This window comes from Notolepis coatsorum (genome assembly GCF_963971535.1).
Source record: "Notolepis coatsorum genome assembly, chromosome: 10".
Lineage (NCBI taxonomy): Eukaryota > Metazoa > Chordata > Actinopteri > Aulopiformes > Paralepididae > Notolepis > Notolepis coatsorum.
In genome coordinates, this window is record NC_140174.1 from 37,083,436 (window position 1) to 37,101,458 (window position 18,023).

The 18,023-nt window shown below is 43.8% G+C and overlaps 1 protein-coding gene across 2 annotated transcripts in view; it reads right to left on the reverse strand.

Moving 5' to 3' along the window:
* Positions 1-18,023, reverse strand: part of adamts14 (ADAM metallopeptidase with thrombospondin type 1 motif, 14) — a 238,764-nt gene that overhangs the window by 98,479 nt on the left and 122,262 nt on the right. Inside the window, exons 6-9 of one of the 2 annotated variants that reach the window (XM_084323888.1) lie at positions 10,484-10,631; positions 5,097-5,202; positions 3,486-3,629; positions 3,209-3,341 (exon numbers count right to left, since the gene is read on the reverse strand). In XM_084323888.1, coding sequence (XP_084180014.1) covers positions 3,209-3,341; positions 3,486-3,629; positions 5,097-5,202; positions 10,484-10,631 — 531 coding nt within the window. Of the gene's footprint in view, positions 1-3,208; positions 3,342-3,485; positions 3,630-5,096; positions 5,203-10,474; positions 10,632-18,023 lie in introns of both variants that reach the window. The other variant, XM_084323887.1, reaches the window with a different exon arrangement.

The window sequence follows — 18,023 nt, forward strand, 5'->3', positions numbered from 1 at the left end:
AAGGAGGGTGGAGTGAGATATGGTGTCAAATGTGGCGCTTAGATCAAGGAGGATGAGGATGGATAATAGTCCGGAGTCAGCTGCCATCAGTAGGTCATTTGTGATTTTGAGGAGGGCTGTTTCTGTGCTGTGACGGGGGCGAAAACCAGATTGGAACTGTTCATAGAGGTTATTGTTGGAGAGGTGAGCATGAATCTGAGAAGCCACTACTTTTTCCAGGATTTTTGAGAGAAATGGCAGGTTGGAGATGGGGCGGAGGTTATTGAAAATGTTGGGGTCTAAACCAGGGCCCCGTTCCCCGTACCTGGATAACTGAGTTAGCCGGATAACTTTCGGTTAAGTCTGACTTAAGCCGGACTTTCCGGTTCCCCGTACCTGGATTGTCCAAATCACCATGACAACAGATCCAAAAGTTTGAGCCTGGTCGAAAGCAGGGTTTAAGTTCAAGTTAGCCGGATGAAGCACAGCCACGCCCCCGCAAAGAAAGTGACAGCGCGTTTCCTGAAATTATTCCCACAGTCTAGGATCTGCTTTATACCATTCTGAATTACGTTTTTGTGCTCCATTCTTCCAGAGGGGGCTTTTGAAATGTAAAATAGACCCAAAATGCTGATACTAAATTCACTTTGTCCTAAATAATGCACGTTATATATACCGTGGCGCTCGCTCGGTGCGATGTACACATTATGTGGTTATTTTAACAACGCGCAGCATTGCAAATGTGAATCCCGCGGGGATATTTTTAATGATTGAAACCTATCGCTCGTTTGGCTCTGATTCCTTTCATATTCTCCGCTGTGGATGTTTAATGGAGCGCCTGGATTGTGTTTCATTCAAGCATAAAATTGAAGTGTCTATGCGTGGATTGTGGATCTTGTCTCGTTCATTAATGTATAAACAATGAATTTATCCCATCTGGCACAGTGGCGCAGCGGTAGTGCTCAATCCTGGCAACCCAGCGACCGGTGTTCGAAACCCCGTGTTTCCAATATAATTTTTTGGAATATAATATTAATGATTATACGCCAAAGTAGCCTAGTTTCAAGTTAAAATATTATAAATCTACATGCATTGAGGATGTCATTCTTTATATAGCTCTCAACGTGCACCAAATTGAATTATTCCTACATCGCAAAAAGAAGGGAAAGACTAGGTTTCGAACCCCGGTCGTCTGCGTGAAAGTCAAAAGAAGAACCCGTTACACCACAGTGGAGATAAGTAAAAGATCGACCATACATCAATCAATGGGAAGAGAGCCGTATCGTTATTTTGTATAACAGTTTAACTAATTATTTTCGCTAGCAAGATCTCATTTGATTATTCAATCCAGCAGGCATATAAATAAGAAATATAATCTGATTGATTGAGGTAATGAGGGACTTAAAATTAGCCTATAGATAACGCATTTAACTTGTCGGCGAGGCGATTGAGCCGTACTGCAATATGTTAATAAAGTTTTAAATCAATTAATCAATCAATGCCGCTAGAGAATCAGGATCTCTGCTATCGATACGTGCTGGCTTTTCAACTGGAGCGGCCGCGCGCACTTATCCTGGGTCTCAAGTCTGGCTTGAGTTAACGAGACTGAATCCACCTTCGAGGAACAGGAAAATCCCGGCTTCAAACATCGGGTTAACTGAATCTGGATAATGACATCTTGATCGACTTAGTTGAACCAGGTACGGGGAACGGGGCCCAGGTTTCTTTAGAATCGGTGTTACAGCAGCGGATTTGAGAGATGAATGCATGAAAGGGGGGGGGGGGGGGGGGGGGGGTTGATGCTTTGATCGCCAGTAACGGCATACTACATACGTTGATCGGCCGGATCGATATGAAATCATTGTAGGATCAAGGTGGAATTGATGTCATATAGTCCTTACCTTTACTAGGAGGTATCCCAAAAAGAATATTCCAATTGTCTGATCGCGATTTCCAGTATTGATGTCGATCGGGTCCCTGACACGAAGTGGCACGGGATATGCCTCAAGTGTGCTGAACGCGTTTAGAAGTGCTCACATGAAGCGATTCACTTGGCTTGGTCTAAATTCTGCGCCCGGACTATATACGATGTAACACAGAGTGTGAAATAAGGTTTCAAAGGGTGGGCGATACTGCCACCTACAGATGCAGCACTCAAAAATCGAACCTCTCCTGCTCATCTGCTGCTCTTCTCCTGCCTCTCCTGCTGTGATTTTGTGACTCCTATTGTTCTGGACCGGGCCAGATTTCACACCTCCACTGCCTCCCACAGGCTGGGGAGATTTTCATCTTAAATATTTATTCGTCCCAAACGGCCCAGCTCCATCCGATTCCTTAGCTTTTTTCACTGTTTACTTATCATGCATTGCAACACTAATATATGGGCAGTACCCCAAGTCAGACTGCGCATATAAAAATGATCTTGGGGGTCTGAGGGCAGTAGCCCCCGACCACCTCCCTGGGGAAGCACTTAAGTTAAGTACCCTCCCTTTGTTCACGTTGGGACGCAGCCACCAGCCCCCGAAAATGTACACCTGAGTGCTAGACTTAAGTGGCACACAAGCAGCACACAAGCAGCAGAATTGATCTGAATTTTGAGTGCTGCATCTGTAGCAGGGTGCGGCCGGTATTGCGCTTTTGGGATTTCAGAATGATTTCCTATGGTAACACCGAGGTCCATGACCCTGTTATGAATAAAAAAATCGAATAAAAGAAAAAACGACCAAAACCAGAGAAATCTCGGGTCTGGCACTCAACGCATGGCGAGTTAACCCGAGAAATCTCGGGTCTGGCTGTCAATGTGTTAACATTAAATTTCAATACTTTTCAATACCGTATGAGACGATTGGACTGTAGCCCAACTAAACTGCAGATCCTAACTTGTACATTCTATACTTCCATGGCTTTACAGGGGCCTGCCACTATAATACTGTGCAGCACTAGACTCTGCAATGCTGCTCTCCTCCTTCTCCAACCAAATGGTTTCCCACATAATGGTCAAAACCATGGGATATAGCATCAGGCCATCAAGCTGGAGCCCTTTCCGCAATAAGGTCTCTTGTCCATGATCCTAACCTTTGTGGATGATTACACTCCACACAACATCCACTGATGATGAAAGGGGTTGCGGTCTCCGTGGTGATGACAGGATTCCGTCCCAGAGTTCACTAGACGATAAGGTACAAAATGTCACGGCTGTTGTTTTGTTCAGAGGCTATAGGGGACTTACAGCGGTGCACATTTTATAGCCCACACCGAAGTCGAAGCGGCACTGCTCATCCATGGAGTAATTGATTCCGGGGAGTTCAGGGAGCTTGGGCCACTTGTGCTCGAATGGATCATCCAACAGACAGTCGTAGGAGCTTGGAGGGGAAACAGAGGAGAAGATGAAACGATGAAAAACGATGAATAAAATATGAAATAAAATCAGGCACAGGGCCCGGCGGCGACACAGCGGCGCCTCAGGAAACCTTATAGGGAAAATGGTGTGAAATCTCACAACGTACTGGATGTATCTAGTGAGCTCCTGCTTGCTGCAGCGTGACCAGTGGTAGCGGTGGAAGGCTGCTTGAACCAAAGGAGCCATAATACTTCCCATGCTCGTCTCATCCGCACAGCGATTCCCCTGGCCGTCGTGTTCCATTCCTAACCTGTTGACAGCACGCACGCACACAGACGCGCATGCACGCACACACAGACACACACGCACACACAGACACGCACGCACACAGACACGCACGCACACAGACACGCACACAACCACACACACACACACACACACACACACACACACACACACACACACACACATATATATATATATATATATGAGAGTCCCAAAAAACAATCATAGTTTATACACCTGGAAGCTTCTAAACAAAATGATTTCCAATACAGTCATAGAAAACGGTGGAATGAAGGAATGAAGCTAGTCCTCACCCACAGCAAAAAATGTCATTATAAAAAAAATTGCGATGGGAGGAAAAAGAGTGCAATTCTTATGCAATGGTCCTGGCAACAGAGGTACGATTATTTATATGAATCCAAATCCTTACGGTTGGAAAGTAAAAAAAAAAAAAAAATCAAAATCCTGACTGTTAAAAGAAAAATGCCAAGTCAGGATCATGCTCTTGGCGTTAACACTCAACCACAGGCGGCACTGTTGAGCTTCTGGTAGCAAAACAATAATTGAACCCTTGCACTGAAGAACCATATGTATATCATATTTTATATACTTATATATATATATATAAGTATAAGTCAATAATTCAATAAAACATTTTTGGAAAGCCCACGTATTTTGTAGTTGTAAAATCTAAATCACTTGGGAGTGTGAAAGGGATATATCACCAGAAATTACTCAGCCTCTACTGTCTTGAACTATGAATGAACACTATGAATGAACACAACACTTACCATCTTTAGATGGTAACATTGTTCCTTTGAAAACGTCAGACTTAATGGTTCTTCGTCTGAGGTGCTCAATTGTACCATCATGGAAACATTTCCCCAAAAGTAGAGGTTATTTTACTTACTGTAGCATCTAAAATAAAACTCAAGATGATAAAATGATGGTATTTTAAGCCAATCGATCTATCTCAAACTAATCAAACCGAGGGAAGCAAGAGGTTTGAGATAGGTCCATTACTTGCACCACCTCTCTCACCCACTCTATTATCACATATGATCAGCACTTAAAGGAACACGCCAACCTTTTGGGAAATTAGCTTACCGTCTTCTCCAGAGAGAGACAAGAAGATATCAGTTTCCTCTCTGTGCGTTCAGTAGAAAGCTATCTGGCTGCATGTTAGCCTAGCTTAGCACAATGAATGGCCGGTTAGCCTTCGGGAGAGGTGTTAGTTGGATAATGGCTAGGCTAACCGGCCATGTCCGCTTCCATTAATTGTGCCAAGCTAGGCTAACATGCAGCCAGATAGCTTTCTACTGAATGCACAGAGAGAAAACTGGTATCTATCTTCTTGTCTCTCTCTGGAGAAGACGGCAAGCTAATTTCCCAAAATGTTGGCGTGTTCCTTTAATCAAGAGCTAAATGGATTCAGAATAAGCCAGGCACTCGTCAAGAGAGATGGACCCCTCATCAGCCTCCTGTTACTCACACATGGCCGGTCTCGTGAGCCACCACAAAGGCTGAGGAGAATCCGTCCTCGTGATTCAGGGTGCAACTCCTCAGTGGGTGGCACATCCCAGTGACTGGAGCGTAACCTAGGCAACGAAGAGACCACACAGCACTGATAATGAACTACCATGATGAAGGTTGTGACATTCAACTTGCAGTGTGTTGAGGATCAGAGATAACTAAACGTTGTTAACTGTGATATAATTAAAGGAGCAGTTCACCCAAAATAAAATAAAAACACGGTTTACCCCTTACCCGGACCACTATCTATCCATCCAGATCATTTTGGAGTGATTTGCCTAGTTTTGTAGATATCTGTCACTCAAAGCGCCCAAAATATAGATTTGAAAAACTGAAAGAAGCAATGTTTCTTTCCAGAAATCATGCCCCAGTTACTTCACAGATAACATAATCCACATACCTTATTGTGAGCAGTTTCATGTAGGAACTATTTTCTACCAAAGTACATAATCCCTCCATGATAATAATCGTATGGATGGATAGATAGCAGTCTCCGGGTAAGGGGGACATTTCTTTAAAAAAATTATTTTGGGTGAACTTATCCTTTAAGAGGGTCATATTATACCCATTGTGTAAGTCCCAAATCGTTGCTGCACTAAAATGTGCTTACTGAACTATTGTATCCTTGTTGGAGATACATTATTTGTAATTCTAATAAATAAACAAATTAAGTAATTGATTAATATGTAAATAAATAAACAATCTGTTCACTTTTAAACCCCCCATGAGGCACAATGTACCTGTATGATCTAGCAACCAACTACTTGAGGGACATACAATTTTACATTACAAGATGCCTCTACAGTTGTACTCTAATAAGTCTGGGGGAGAGACATTGTTGCAGTGGATGCAGGATAAATGCACGTTGGTTGAATTTTTTACCACTAGTTGATGAAATTATTCTAAATTATGAATCGCGGTGTTCTCCCAGCATGGGCACGAGAACACACAAAGCACACCACGAGCACGGGGGTGATGTAGAGCGCAAAAAGGTGTACACTGGAGGCATGCAAACACGTCCCTTCACCCTTGTGCTTCACACCGATTGGTCTATATGATCTCCCTCAAAATCGAACAACTCCTTGATCAAAGGAGGTTGGGCGCATTACAAACTAAAAGGTGAAAACTTTTGGAAAAGGTTCTATGAGGTTGGAAATGTATTCAACTTGTAGACCAAAGCGCAACAATAGAAATGTGAATAATTATACACAAAAGCGAGACGTTTTGGAAGGGAAAACTTGGATAACATTTAAAGGTTAAAGAAATTACCATAAATTGATTACTGCTCAGTTATACAAATACATTTTACAATGGCTCTCTAATAGCGTGATTTGATTCACGCTTTGAATACTTTCACAGTTAACAATAGTTATATCCACACAGCCTTCAATTTACAGTGCAAAACTAATTGCAGGAGTGATCTACTTGGAAACAAGTTTCAGATTCCAATGACAAAGCATATCTGTACCACATACTTTACACAGGTTCAAGTTGGTGTTTGCAATAACATGAAATATCTGATCATAGTTAGATTCCATTCATTGAGTGTAACTAGCCCGGGGGTGTGCCTAGCTAGAGGAAATGCCGGATACAAATATAGGTTACAGTGTCAATAATAATTTGCCCTGAAGGCAGGAAGTGATTAATGTCACTGTCTGTCTGTTTGAGTGACTAGAGTGCACTTTTGAAAAAGCCTAAAGCTTCCGTCTCGTTTGACAACTCGTGTTTTCAATGTCTCCTTGCTTTAAAACAAGCCCCTGAGGCAAACCCCTTGACCCCATTGACCCATACATACATGACTTTCAAGCAAAGCACAAAAAAAACATAACTCGATCAAGAGATGTGCAGTGATTCAGCTTTAGCGCATTTTGGGTGGTTCAGAAGCACATTCTGGTCTCTGTTGTTTTGGGTAGTTGATGGTTTTCAAATCGATTCCATGCTTTCTGACCATTGGAAGACCTTTGGCATGCAGGTAAAAAGCAGAAAATGCAGACAGCTGATGATAAAAGGCGCTTTCGAAAGAAGCATCTAGGTTATGTTGATGGTGGTGAAACAGAGAAAATGGCTGCAGCCAAAGTTGCTCCATTCATAGCACAGTAGAATTCGCTATGTCACCCGTCGTCATGACGGTGCCCTACTGCATCGCGACCACTTAACAGTCTGAATGGCTCATTCAAAGAGGATCACAATCGACGGATCTATCTATCCTAAAAGAATGACAACAAGTTACCTCAGTCAATGCCAGTGAGTGAAATGGCGGGAAAATGAAAGGAGCAGTGGAGCTTAGCCCTTTATCTGAAAGGCAGATAAAAGATTTTCAGGAGAATGTCGGTCACATTCCCGTGAAGAGGCTGTTGTGAGTGTTTGCACAATGAAGCGAAAAGGGTTTTCAGCAGCAGCAGCTACAGTCATGAATCCCATTCTAAGCCGACGATCTAGTTGTATTTCGTGAACGACGGGAGATGGTCACTGCTCATCTTGTTGATTAAGTCAAACAACAAGGATACAGCTATACATAATATACACTCTGTGTACAAAACATTAGAAACACCTTCCTGACATTAGTATCGCACCCTGTTTTGCACAATCCACTTCTCCACAGCCACAAAGCAAGCAGGTATATATATATATATTAGAGCTGGGCCGTTAACAGCGTTAACGTGCTGCGTTAACGCGATACTAGTATCGCGCGATAATATAATTGACGCAGTCAGGGTAGGTTCGCTGAGCACAGATGCTCTTTTTCAGGAACGCCCTGCTTCACATTCACACAGTTCCATTCACGCCTGGGAGCTGCCCAGTACAACCACAGTTGACACCATTGGCCACTGAGCAACTCCATTGGAGCAGTTGATTTGCATTGGCAGGGTTTGGCCCTGTCTGGCACCCAACGGGAAAAATATTATAGGCACTATAAGTAGACACCGCTACATAAAACAAGCTGGTCTGCCTGAGTGACTGGTGGAAGAAGGAGAAATAGAGATTGGACTGATTGAGTCAAGCCATGTCACATAGTTCAAGTTTGAAATGCTTATTTCTGTTTTGCTCCTGAGAGTGTGCTAGATACTGTACTGTACTGGTAATATTATTTATTTCTGTTAATTTCTGAATAAAACAACTTATTAAACACAAGTACATCTTATTGAACATTATTTTGATATTTCATTACCAATTATCATAGCAAAACAGCTTTTTCAAACAGTCTGTAATGCATTTTGGAAACCGGAGATGGGCTCATGGTGTAATGGGCCACCTGGCCTGAGAAACATAAGGAGGAAAGAAAAAGTAAGGACTTACTTCTGGTCATTATTTGGGTAGAACACACATATTTTGAATGCCTTTGGCAGATTTTTTTTTGAGCTATATATAACTGATTATGAGTGTTTGATTGATTGATTGAAAACTTTATTAACAGATGCAGAATGGGTACAATACAGTACAGCTCAATACAAACAACTGCTAAGAGGATGAAGACCAGAAATAGACTTTCGTCTTGTTTAAGGGTCCTCCATTTTCAATTCATCAAGGTTCCCACAGTATTGTAATACTATGTGGTGCAAGTGTTTGTCCACTACTTTAAAGTAAAACCTGCTTCACCAAATAAAATATAGCATATTAAGTTAAGGCCTGCCAGCAACATTGTGTCTCATCCCAACTGTGTCCTGAACGGTGAATGCAAATTGTTACCATCAAACCAGAGATACAGGGTTCCACGGTTTAATGAGGTTAGACTGAAGCACACTTTTGTACACCGGTCAACCCTAAAATGAAATATGGAGCTCAAATGTACCTTGAAGGGCCTTGAATGTTGTCTTCTGGGATTGTAATGTTATGTTAAATGTATATATCTTTGTTTCTTGTCTTAAATCTCATCTTTTCTGTGATGCTGCTGTCATGCAAGAGAAATATCAGACTTGATCTGACAATAAATTCTATCTTATCTCTTGTATTCTTCACTGCCTCGAGGATTAGAAATCATTCTACCGGTATAAGTAGTCTCCTTCTCCTTCATCTACACCTCCCCTTCATGACACAGGTTTAATGGGTTCAATTATAAATGCAGCTCTCATCTGGAATCGGCCTTTTTCAAAGAAAGAGCAGATGTTCCCAATGTTTTGTACTCTCAGTGTAATCATTCCCGTTTGCAGAACATAAAGGCAACAAACCCACTACTGCCCATTTAATGTAGAACAAATTCCTAGACGCACAGTTTCTCACACTCGTTTTCTTGTTTTCACTCCAAACGATTCATCGATGGAGCAAACCCCCCCCCCCCCCCATCCCCCTGCATCCATCCCCCAGTCTATATTTGGACATAGATTCTACCGTCTCACAGCAAGACTCTTAACAAGCGAGTGCGATGTCTCCTCCGGAACCCTGAGACGCGGCACGGCGGGGCCTTTCCCAACCCGAAGCAAGGCGCATAGAAACTGGCCCTGTTATGAAGACAACACAGCTGGACGCCATGGCAACACCCCAAGGTGTGACAAGCAAAGCAGGGGGAGCCTCTGATCATCCTTTAGACATGACACACGTGTGTGCTTTAAAGGTAAAAAAGAAAAAGAAAAAATAATAAAGTAAAGTCAGTGTGCTGCAGAGGAGTTACTGAACGTCAAAACAGCAGATGTTTGTTCTCCTCTACGCCTACGGAACCCCGTTCTCACAGCTCTTTGCTTGCAGGTGATTAAAGTTGCACACTGACACAAATGTCACCTTACTACTTGAAGTGTGGAACTATGGTTGACAAGAACACTTGTTATTTACACTTAGTATAAAAAGAAAGAACATTTATGGGTCCTCATTGTCGCATAAATGATGATTTATTATGGCACACGTATACGCGGAGCACGTATAGGTGGTAACGAGGTACGGTACGAGGCTCTTAAGTGGAGACGCAAGTTCAGTTTGTCTGAACTTGACGAGCCAGGTGTGGAGAGAAATCCGCTCCAATCAGACAGAATCGTTTTCTCTTCCCAGTGAAACAGAGTAAAGTTAACAACCACAGATACAAAATATATATATACTGCATGTTAATCTAATTAACATTAAAACTAAACATTTAAGCATTTCTGTTTTTTCTCTACATGCCAAAAAAAACCTTCTTTCACATTATTGATTCGAAATGTTCAAACCCAGGTTGGCATCAACGTCCAAGGTAAAAAAAAAATAAATAAAAAATAATTTCACTCTTATGTGCGAGTCACGCTCTGCGGCCTCCGCCTCCCCCTTTTAGGATTCCATAATCTACCCTTACCTGGGACGAGACTTGAAGCCAACCCCTTGTGAATGGAAGAAGATATCAGTCTGCACAGGCCTCGATCGAGGGCAATACAGTACCTTGCATACCTGCGGGACCAAAATCTTGCCTTGTGAGGAAGATAGCATGATCATGGTACTCATCGTGCTCGGGGTCACGGCGCTGCTGCGTGTTGGCCCACCGACACACCTGCTCCAGGCTGCGTGACGGGTTGCCACGCTCTATCAGGCTTATGGACTGTGAGAGAGGAGGAGAAGCAGATGAAAGAAAGCCTGCTGTAAATAAAAAAGGTATTACTCAGTCAAATGAAGGAACACATCGATAACGATACTGACTGATATCAGGATGAAACAGGGTATCGGTACCGGGGGAATTTCCCCCAATACTAAAGCCACTGAGAGACATTATGTAAGATGTATTTTTTGTCCAATGACTCCAAACTAATAGTCTAAGGGTGGGATCCACAAAGAATGGATTGCACGGTGCTAATTGCACCCTTACTTACAATTCATTATGAATTGAAAATGGGGGACCCTGATGTAAACAAGACGAAAGTATTTCTCTGGTCTGCATCCCCCTAACAATTGTGTGTATTGAGCCATACTGTATTGTACCCATTCTGCAATCTGTTAATAAAATGTTCAATCAATCACCGCGCAAGTTCTGCCCAAAATAAACAGGCACCTATACTGTAGCTCCTCAGTACTCGGTATTGTACGATATTAAAAGTTTAGGAATCGATATAGAATCAACATTAGTCAAACATTAGCAATTAAAAGCGGATTTTCCACCCATCTATTATAAGTGAAATGACGGCTGTCTCATTGTTGAAGTTTGCAAGACAACTTCCCACACAAAGCTTTCACTTCAAGGACGAATCTGTCTGAGTACATTGGTGTTACCAGATGGCAAATGATAAATTATCGTCCCACAGGCTTAAAATTATAGTTTTTTTCAGGACAGTTATCGTTTTGCAAGTCATAACCAAGAGAACAAATACACATACAGAGGGCAAAATGATAAATCAAGTACAAATACGATAATTATCGTACATCTGGCAACCCTGGAGTACATCCAAATGGATCTGAGACTCAGTGGCGCATTGAAAATCCCGAAAGAAGGCCTATATGGATATAGATATATGTTAAAAACCAGAGATCACATTGTGCTCCACGTCCCTGTATATCTACTGTATGGACATGTGACACATAGACACATGGGCGCTGTGCTAGCCTGTTAAGCTGTAGCCCTATTTTCAGAAATCTCGACTAAAGGTACATGCCTAAGTAAATGGAAGATTGCTCCACTTCTACAAGGTCAATTAGCATCTTCTTGGTATCTAGGAACATCTAGGGACCTGGGGGTATGTATTTCCAGTGTCAGGAATGTTGTGTCTGTTACTAGGCTTGAGTAAATTGTAATGAAAAAAAGGAGAATATAAATTATGATTTTTTTTGCATCTGTGCCGGTGAATAACACCATGAAAACATTGAGGTTCTTTTGATTACGCTCATTGAGCTCATTCAGCACCTTCTTGAGATCAAGTGTACAATAAATCTAAGCAAATGAATAAAGGGAAGATGATTAAACAGAAGGATTTATACAGTAATAAATTATAATCCATTTTAATAATAAATTCATATTTTACCTTGAACTTGACCTTGACCTTATTATGGCCAAATCATACATCTATGGCTAGGGAAAAGGCTCCTCTTTCCAATGACAGTGTTAAATCTGGATTTAGTAATTTCCTCGCGGTTTTGATGGCAACAACGGCTCAATACCGCCGCCTGGTGGATGGTCGGGCGAGTTACACTCGAACAACAGGAAGTGGCCGATGTGCGTCGATGAAAATCATCCGGCCGTCACATATCTTGTTGCGGGACTCCCGACAGACACTGTACATAATGGATCACTTTCTAAACTTAATAATCGATATGATTTCGGCGTTTATTGCAACATACAAACCGGAAATGGACCTAGGCGATCGGCGTCGTATACTTGGGATCTTTCACCGCCAGTCTCATTGGCGCACGGTAAGAGGAATATAACGTTATTTTCAAACCGATTGTGAGTTTCCTTGTGAGCAAACCGATCTGACCCAACCTACATAAAGCATTTACTGATGATCGGGGAATTATAAACGACCCCCCCCTCCCCCTTTCCTTCACGCATGATGAAGCATAACGTATACCGATCATATACAGTTGCATTTTTTTATATAGCGTGTATAGGAAAGACACAGCAACTCACGTTCTAGAAATTACTGCAGAAAACGATAAAAACATACTTATATTCTAGAAGGTATTAACAGAACAATGTATGAATGAAAAAGTATAACATTCCCACATCCGGAACGATAGATACTCGATGTTGAATGGACCATAGTAATGTCAATATAGCAATACAATTTAAAAAGTTATAGCCCTGCAAAGAAGGTAAACATCTCCATAGGGTTATAGTGCTGGCAGAGAGGGGCATGAGATGGGCAAACTGCCCAGCGGGCAAAGTGTTAACATCCAAGGGCCCACATGTGGGACGATTCGCGACGCGCCACTTTGCTGACCTCTAGCGGCTCGGGTGTGCATTTCCTTTAATACAATATATATATAGAATTAAAGCCCTATTTGGTGCCTGTCGATTGCCCTTTCAGGCGACAAAATCCGTTCAGCGGTTCTCGAGTTACATGCCGATATGTGAGGCATGCGCCAAAGTACACAGCAAAGTACACACCCGGGGCTCTAGCTCCGTCAATCATTTGGCAATCTCGAACAATTTTGGACAAGGTTGTAGCCAATGAGTGTGGATTTCCAATGATACCCCACGTGGGGATCTAATACAGTCTCTATTGATGAAATTTATATAAAAAAAAAAGCAACAGGCTAGACCTCATCCGTCAAGTTCAACGTGGTCTCTCTTCCTCTTCCATCACTCAGAAATGTGAAAAATAAATCAGTCTAAGCATGTAACGCTGTGCAGGAACCCGGGAGTCTAGAGAGAGGAAGAAAAAAGCCTCCCTTTAAGTTTAGATGACTCAGTGGACTACCTCAGAAGATCTCCTGATTTTGGAATAAGTTGTGATACTGTTCTTACTGACTTTTCTAGAATAAATTGCTTTTTTTTTTTTTTTTTTACTTTACATTATTAACCAGAGTGACATATTTCATTTCATTTCATTTGGGTCAAAATGTATAGATCTATGTTAGAAAAAGGGTCAAAAGTAATTTCCCCCTAAACCCAAACTTTATTTTGTTCAAAATAAAAAATTCAAACTCAGAGGCTTTATGTCTTGGACATGTGACTCACATCCTGTGGTCATTCGTACGTCTGACGTAAAGACCTTCCGCTGAGCTTCTGTCTCATTAGGGTCTGCCACCTCATCAGACACGTCTTCATACTCATCATCATCCTCATCTTCAGACACCTCCTCCTCAATTTCAGTCTCAACCGCTCTCTCTCTCGTCCACATCATTGTCACGATCAAAGATATGATCATTAGCCTCACAGACAGTGCACCTTTTGCCCATGGTGGCATAGACGGGTTTCTCGTCCACGTCAGACTCTCAGTGTGCGCCAGTGTTGTAGTAGAGTCACTAAATCTCGAGTCCGAGTCGAGTCTTGAGTCCCCAGTGTTCAAGTCCGAGTCCAAGTCCGAGTCACCAAAGAAGAGCCCAAGTCGAGTCCGAGTCGAGTCCCCATTACCCCAGTCCTAGTCCGAGTCCAAGTCCAAGTCATCAAGGTTGAGTGCACTCCACTCTGGCAGTCAAAGAGCTGACATACAAATAAAAAACGGTCTACATTAAACATGAATGACACAGCGGTCACCATTTCAAAGGGAGTTTATTTACTGTACTTTGTTGACACAATAGCCAAACAAATGCACTAGCCATCAATATCGTATGTCAAATTATTAGGGCCTATTACAAAAAAAATTTAATACGAATTTATCGATTAACAATCGATCCTCGTGTGCACCTTCCGAGTCCGAATGCAGTCAATGCTCGAGTCCAAGTCCGAGTCATCAGTGCTCAAGTCCAAGTTTCAAGTTCAAGTTTCAAGTTTCTTTAATAGTTGTCATACAGAAGTACAGAATACTTTCATACAAAATGCTTCTTACTGTTACGCTCCAGAGACTGTGCTAGACAAGATAGTATCAAATAACATAGTATAGCATGTAATTTAGAAGTAGAAAATGAGGTCACAGTGTTCAGTATAGACATATGTACAATGTTCGATGCAGAATAGACGTAACTGAGTTACCATATAATATACAATACTATTGTTGTGAAGGGCCAGATTAAACCGAATATATATATTTATTTATATATATATATTTAATTGTATTTGTATATTCTCTAATATTCCTTGATATCCCTTGTATATTCCTTGTACAATATGCATTGAATATCCATTCTAGCCTACTGAACATCCCATAATAGTCTCCATTCTACTATTGGTCGAGACCTTGGTGCCAGGCTGCCATACCCCTCAGACCCAGTTCAAACGTACCGCTCAACATGTACGAACAAGTCCTAGTTCCGCGTAGGAATCTGGCTACCGCACCACTAATGGGACTATTTGTTCATAGTGCGTATATATACTGCGCTACTAAAGTAGGACTTTCTTTTCAGTCCAGTTTCTTACCCTCCAATAGAGTCACAGACGTAAAGCCTCCCCGCGACGCCACGTGTGGGAGTAAGGCCAAGTTCGCCTACCATCGGTATTGAGACATCGTGTATATTAATATTTGAATAGTCATATTTGGCACTATATCGTCGAGTTGGACGTAGTCTATTAAGCTAATAATAGTCTGTTAATATATAGTGCTTCGTGCGGTGAGAATACTACCGTAGTCAGTACCCCATCGTTTCGGGCAGAGAACTGGCTGCTTATCCAGGGTGGTTGACCCCACGTGAAGCTGCACCCGAGGAGCCCCAGAGCCGACGAGCGAGTGGACCTGTATACCGGATTATTCTACCGACGACAGCCCGCCTTCCCAGGCACGGATTATGCTTTGTATACGTTGATTATTCCATGGATAAAGACCCCCGACACTGCCGTGTGTTGGAACCCCCCCCCCCTGGAGAGGACGCAAGGTGAGGAGACGCTCTGCAAGACGAGGTCGCTTCACGTCTCTCCTCCGTGGACCGGAGGACACCGGCCCACAAAGAGTCCACCTGCTTTCATCTGTGGTCCAAGGATCGCCGGCGCATTGAACGGCACTACAGTGGGTTCACCTGGGATACCCTTGGCCGGATGAGGCAGCCGGATTCTACCCCCCCCCCCTTCCTACTCCTGTCGGCTTACAAGCGACCGGATTAACCCCCCCCCTAGTGTGTCCAGTCTATAATCATTAAAGTATCATTGCTGTTATTCCTTAAACTATTCCAGGTCGTATATGTACCACCTGCGCCTTCAGAGATTGGACATTCTCTATTGATATACCGACGAATACTCTTGCCATAAAAGTGCATACTAATTCCCATTCATAAATGTGATTGATTTGATTAAGTGCTTGCTCTACACACCATCGCTGTGTAGAAATAAAGACCTATTTCTAATTCGTACATTTGTGTTGGATCCGTTTCATCTACGTGACAGTGTTCATCATAATATATTTATGCCGTGTACTGGGTGGCCGAATATTAAGTACAAAGGTAGTGGTAGTAAGTATCATATCTAGTAATACAGTCAGGGAATTGTACCCCTCAGTTACAATTGGTCCTTCGAGCCGGAGGGTAATTAGTGTAATATTAATATAGTGTTATTAATATTGAAATGGCCTATGATGAACACTCCACGAAACGATCCTCCTAACCAACGCCCGCAGCGCGAACGACGGCTCCCTCAGTACTTAGAGGCTTACGCTGTCAGTCAACAACCTAGTCTTCTACTAACAGTAAACGCGGTAAAACTAGAAAGTAAAAGTATGTCTAACCCCAACGCCCAGACTACCCCGACCATAGAGGCCCCTACGGGTTCTAATGTAACTGACCAAGTTCACGGTGGGGACCAGTGGGAACCAGACATGACTTCACACCCCGCCAGTACTGATGAAGTAGTCCCCGATGAGTCCCGGGAGGAATACAACGCTACCGAGACAGAACTCAGCACGGAAGAAGACGGGGAGAGCACCGCGGAGATAGAGCTCCAAGGCTCCGCAAGGAGTACCCCGAGGGAAGGCTCCCCTATACAACCGCCTTCTCCCAGCGAGGCAGAGAGGACCCTACAGCAGGCCTTCCTCATCAGCCTGAACGCCGCTGCTGAACGCGACCGACTGCAGATCCAGCAGCGGAGCGAAGAAGAGCATATACGTCTAGAAATAAGACGCATTCAGAGAGAAGAGAATGTGGCCCGAGACCGAGCAGACAGCCAGCGAGCAGCTGCTGGTGCTCTACGGGACGCAGAGCGCGACAGACAGCAAGCGCAACTAATAGAACAGCTGATCAGACGGACAACACCCTCTCCCTCCGCCAGAGGCTCCAGGAACTCGTCTAGACACACCTCCAGGGCGGCATCCCCTAGCCGAGCAAACAACCCTGAACTTGACCAACAGACGAGGTCTATACCCCCCACAGACCACCTCCCCCCACCGGTCCACGCGAGACCTAGCAACCGGGAAGGAGCAGCATATCCTGTGGAGAGGCTAAACCAGAGACTACAAGCACTGGATGACCTAACTGAAGACGAAGAGGAAGAGGAGGAGAACCACGCCCGACGACAGCACAGTACTCTACCGGACCAGGAGGTCCGGTACAGCCCAGGCTATACACAACGCACGACCCGCACCGAGGAACAGCACCTGGACAAGCGGGCCATGGTACACTGCCGGTACCAGCCCATACCAAGGAGCGGGAGGAGACTCGCCTAGGAGGCCTCTCCCCCAACGCTCGCCGATGTATCCACAATCAGCGTCATACATTGGCACGCCTATGGTACCCGACTTCACCCAAGAGAACCGGGCCCAGTATACAGAACTCCGCATGTGTCTGGAGACCATGTTGGTGGATGTATTGGATGAACGCCACAAATACGCCATCCTACTGAAGCACTTAAAGGTACCCCGCGCACATAATATAGCGCTCGCCTACGCGACTTCCACCACCCCATACACAGCAGCGCTGGTAGCATTGGACCAGAGGTATGGGCGCATATGGGATTACGTGATCCAGGAGATCCGACACATCGACCGCTTACCCCCAGCAATAGACAATCGAGCACTGGACGACCTGTCCATCAGAGTGCAGTCCCTGGTAGGGATGTTGGGAGCGCAGAGAGAGAAGGGGAGGCATGAACTTTACGCCAACTCAAATGTGGAAAGGATCTTGGAGAAGCTGCCGCCCGCTCGACAGGAGCGTTTTAGGCGACAGAGGGACCACCGAGACCCGAATGGCCCCGAACCGAACCTCCTCGATCTAGCAGACTTCCTGGCGAGAGAAGTCAGCAGCCTACGGCTAGATACATTCGGACGGAGCACCCCTGGCTCCAGAGAAGGAACCAGACGACTAAATGATGGAAGAAGATCGGTGACTGTGATGCACCAATCGGAGTCAGTACCGAGCAGCAGGAGCCGCAGTACCCCCTCCAGAACGGAGAAGTGGAAGATAGTGTGCCCCTACTGTGAGAAAG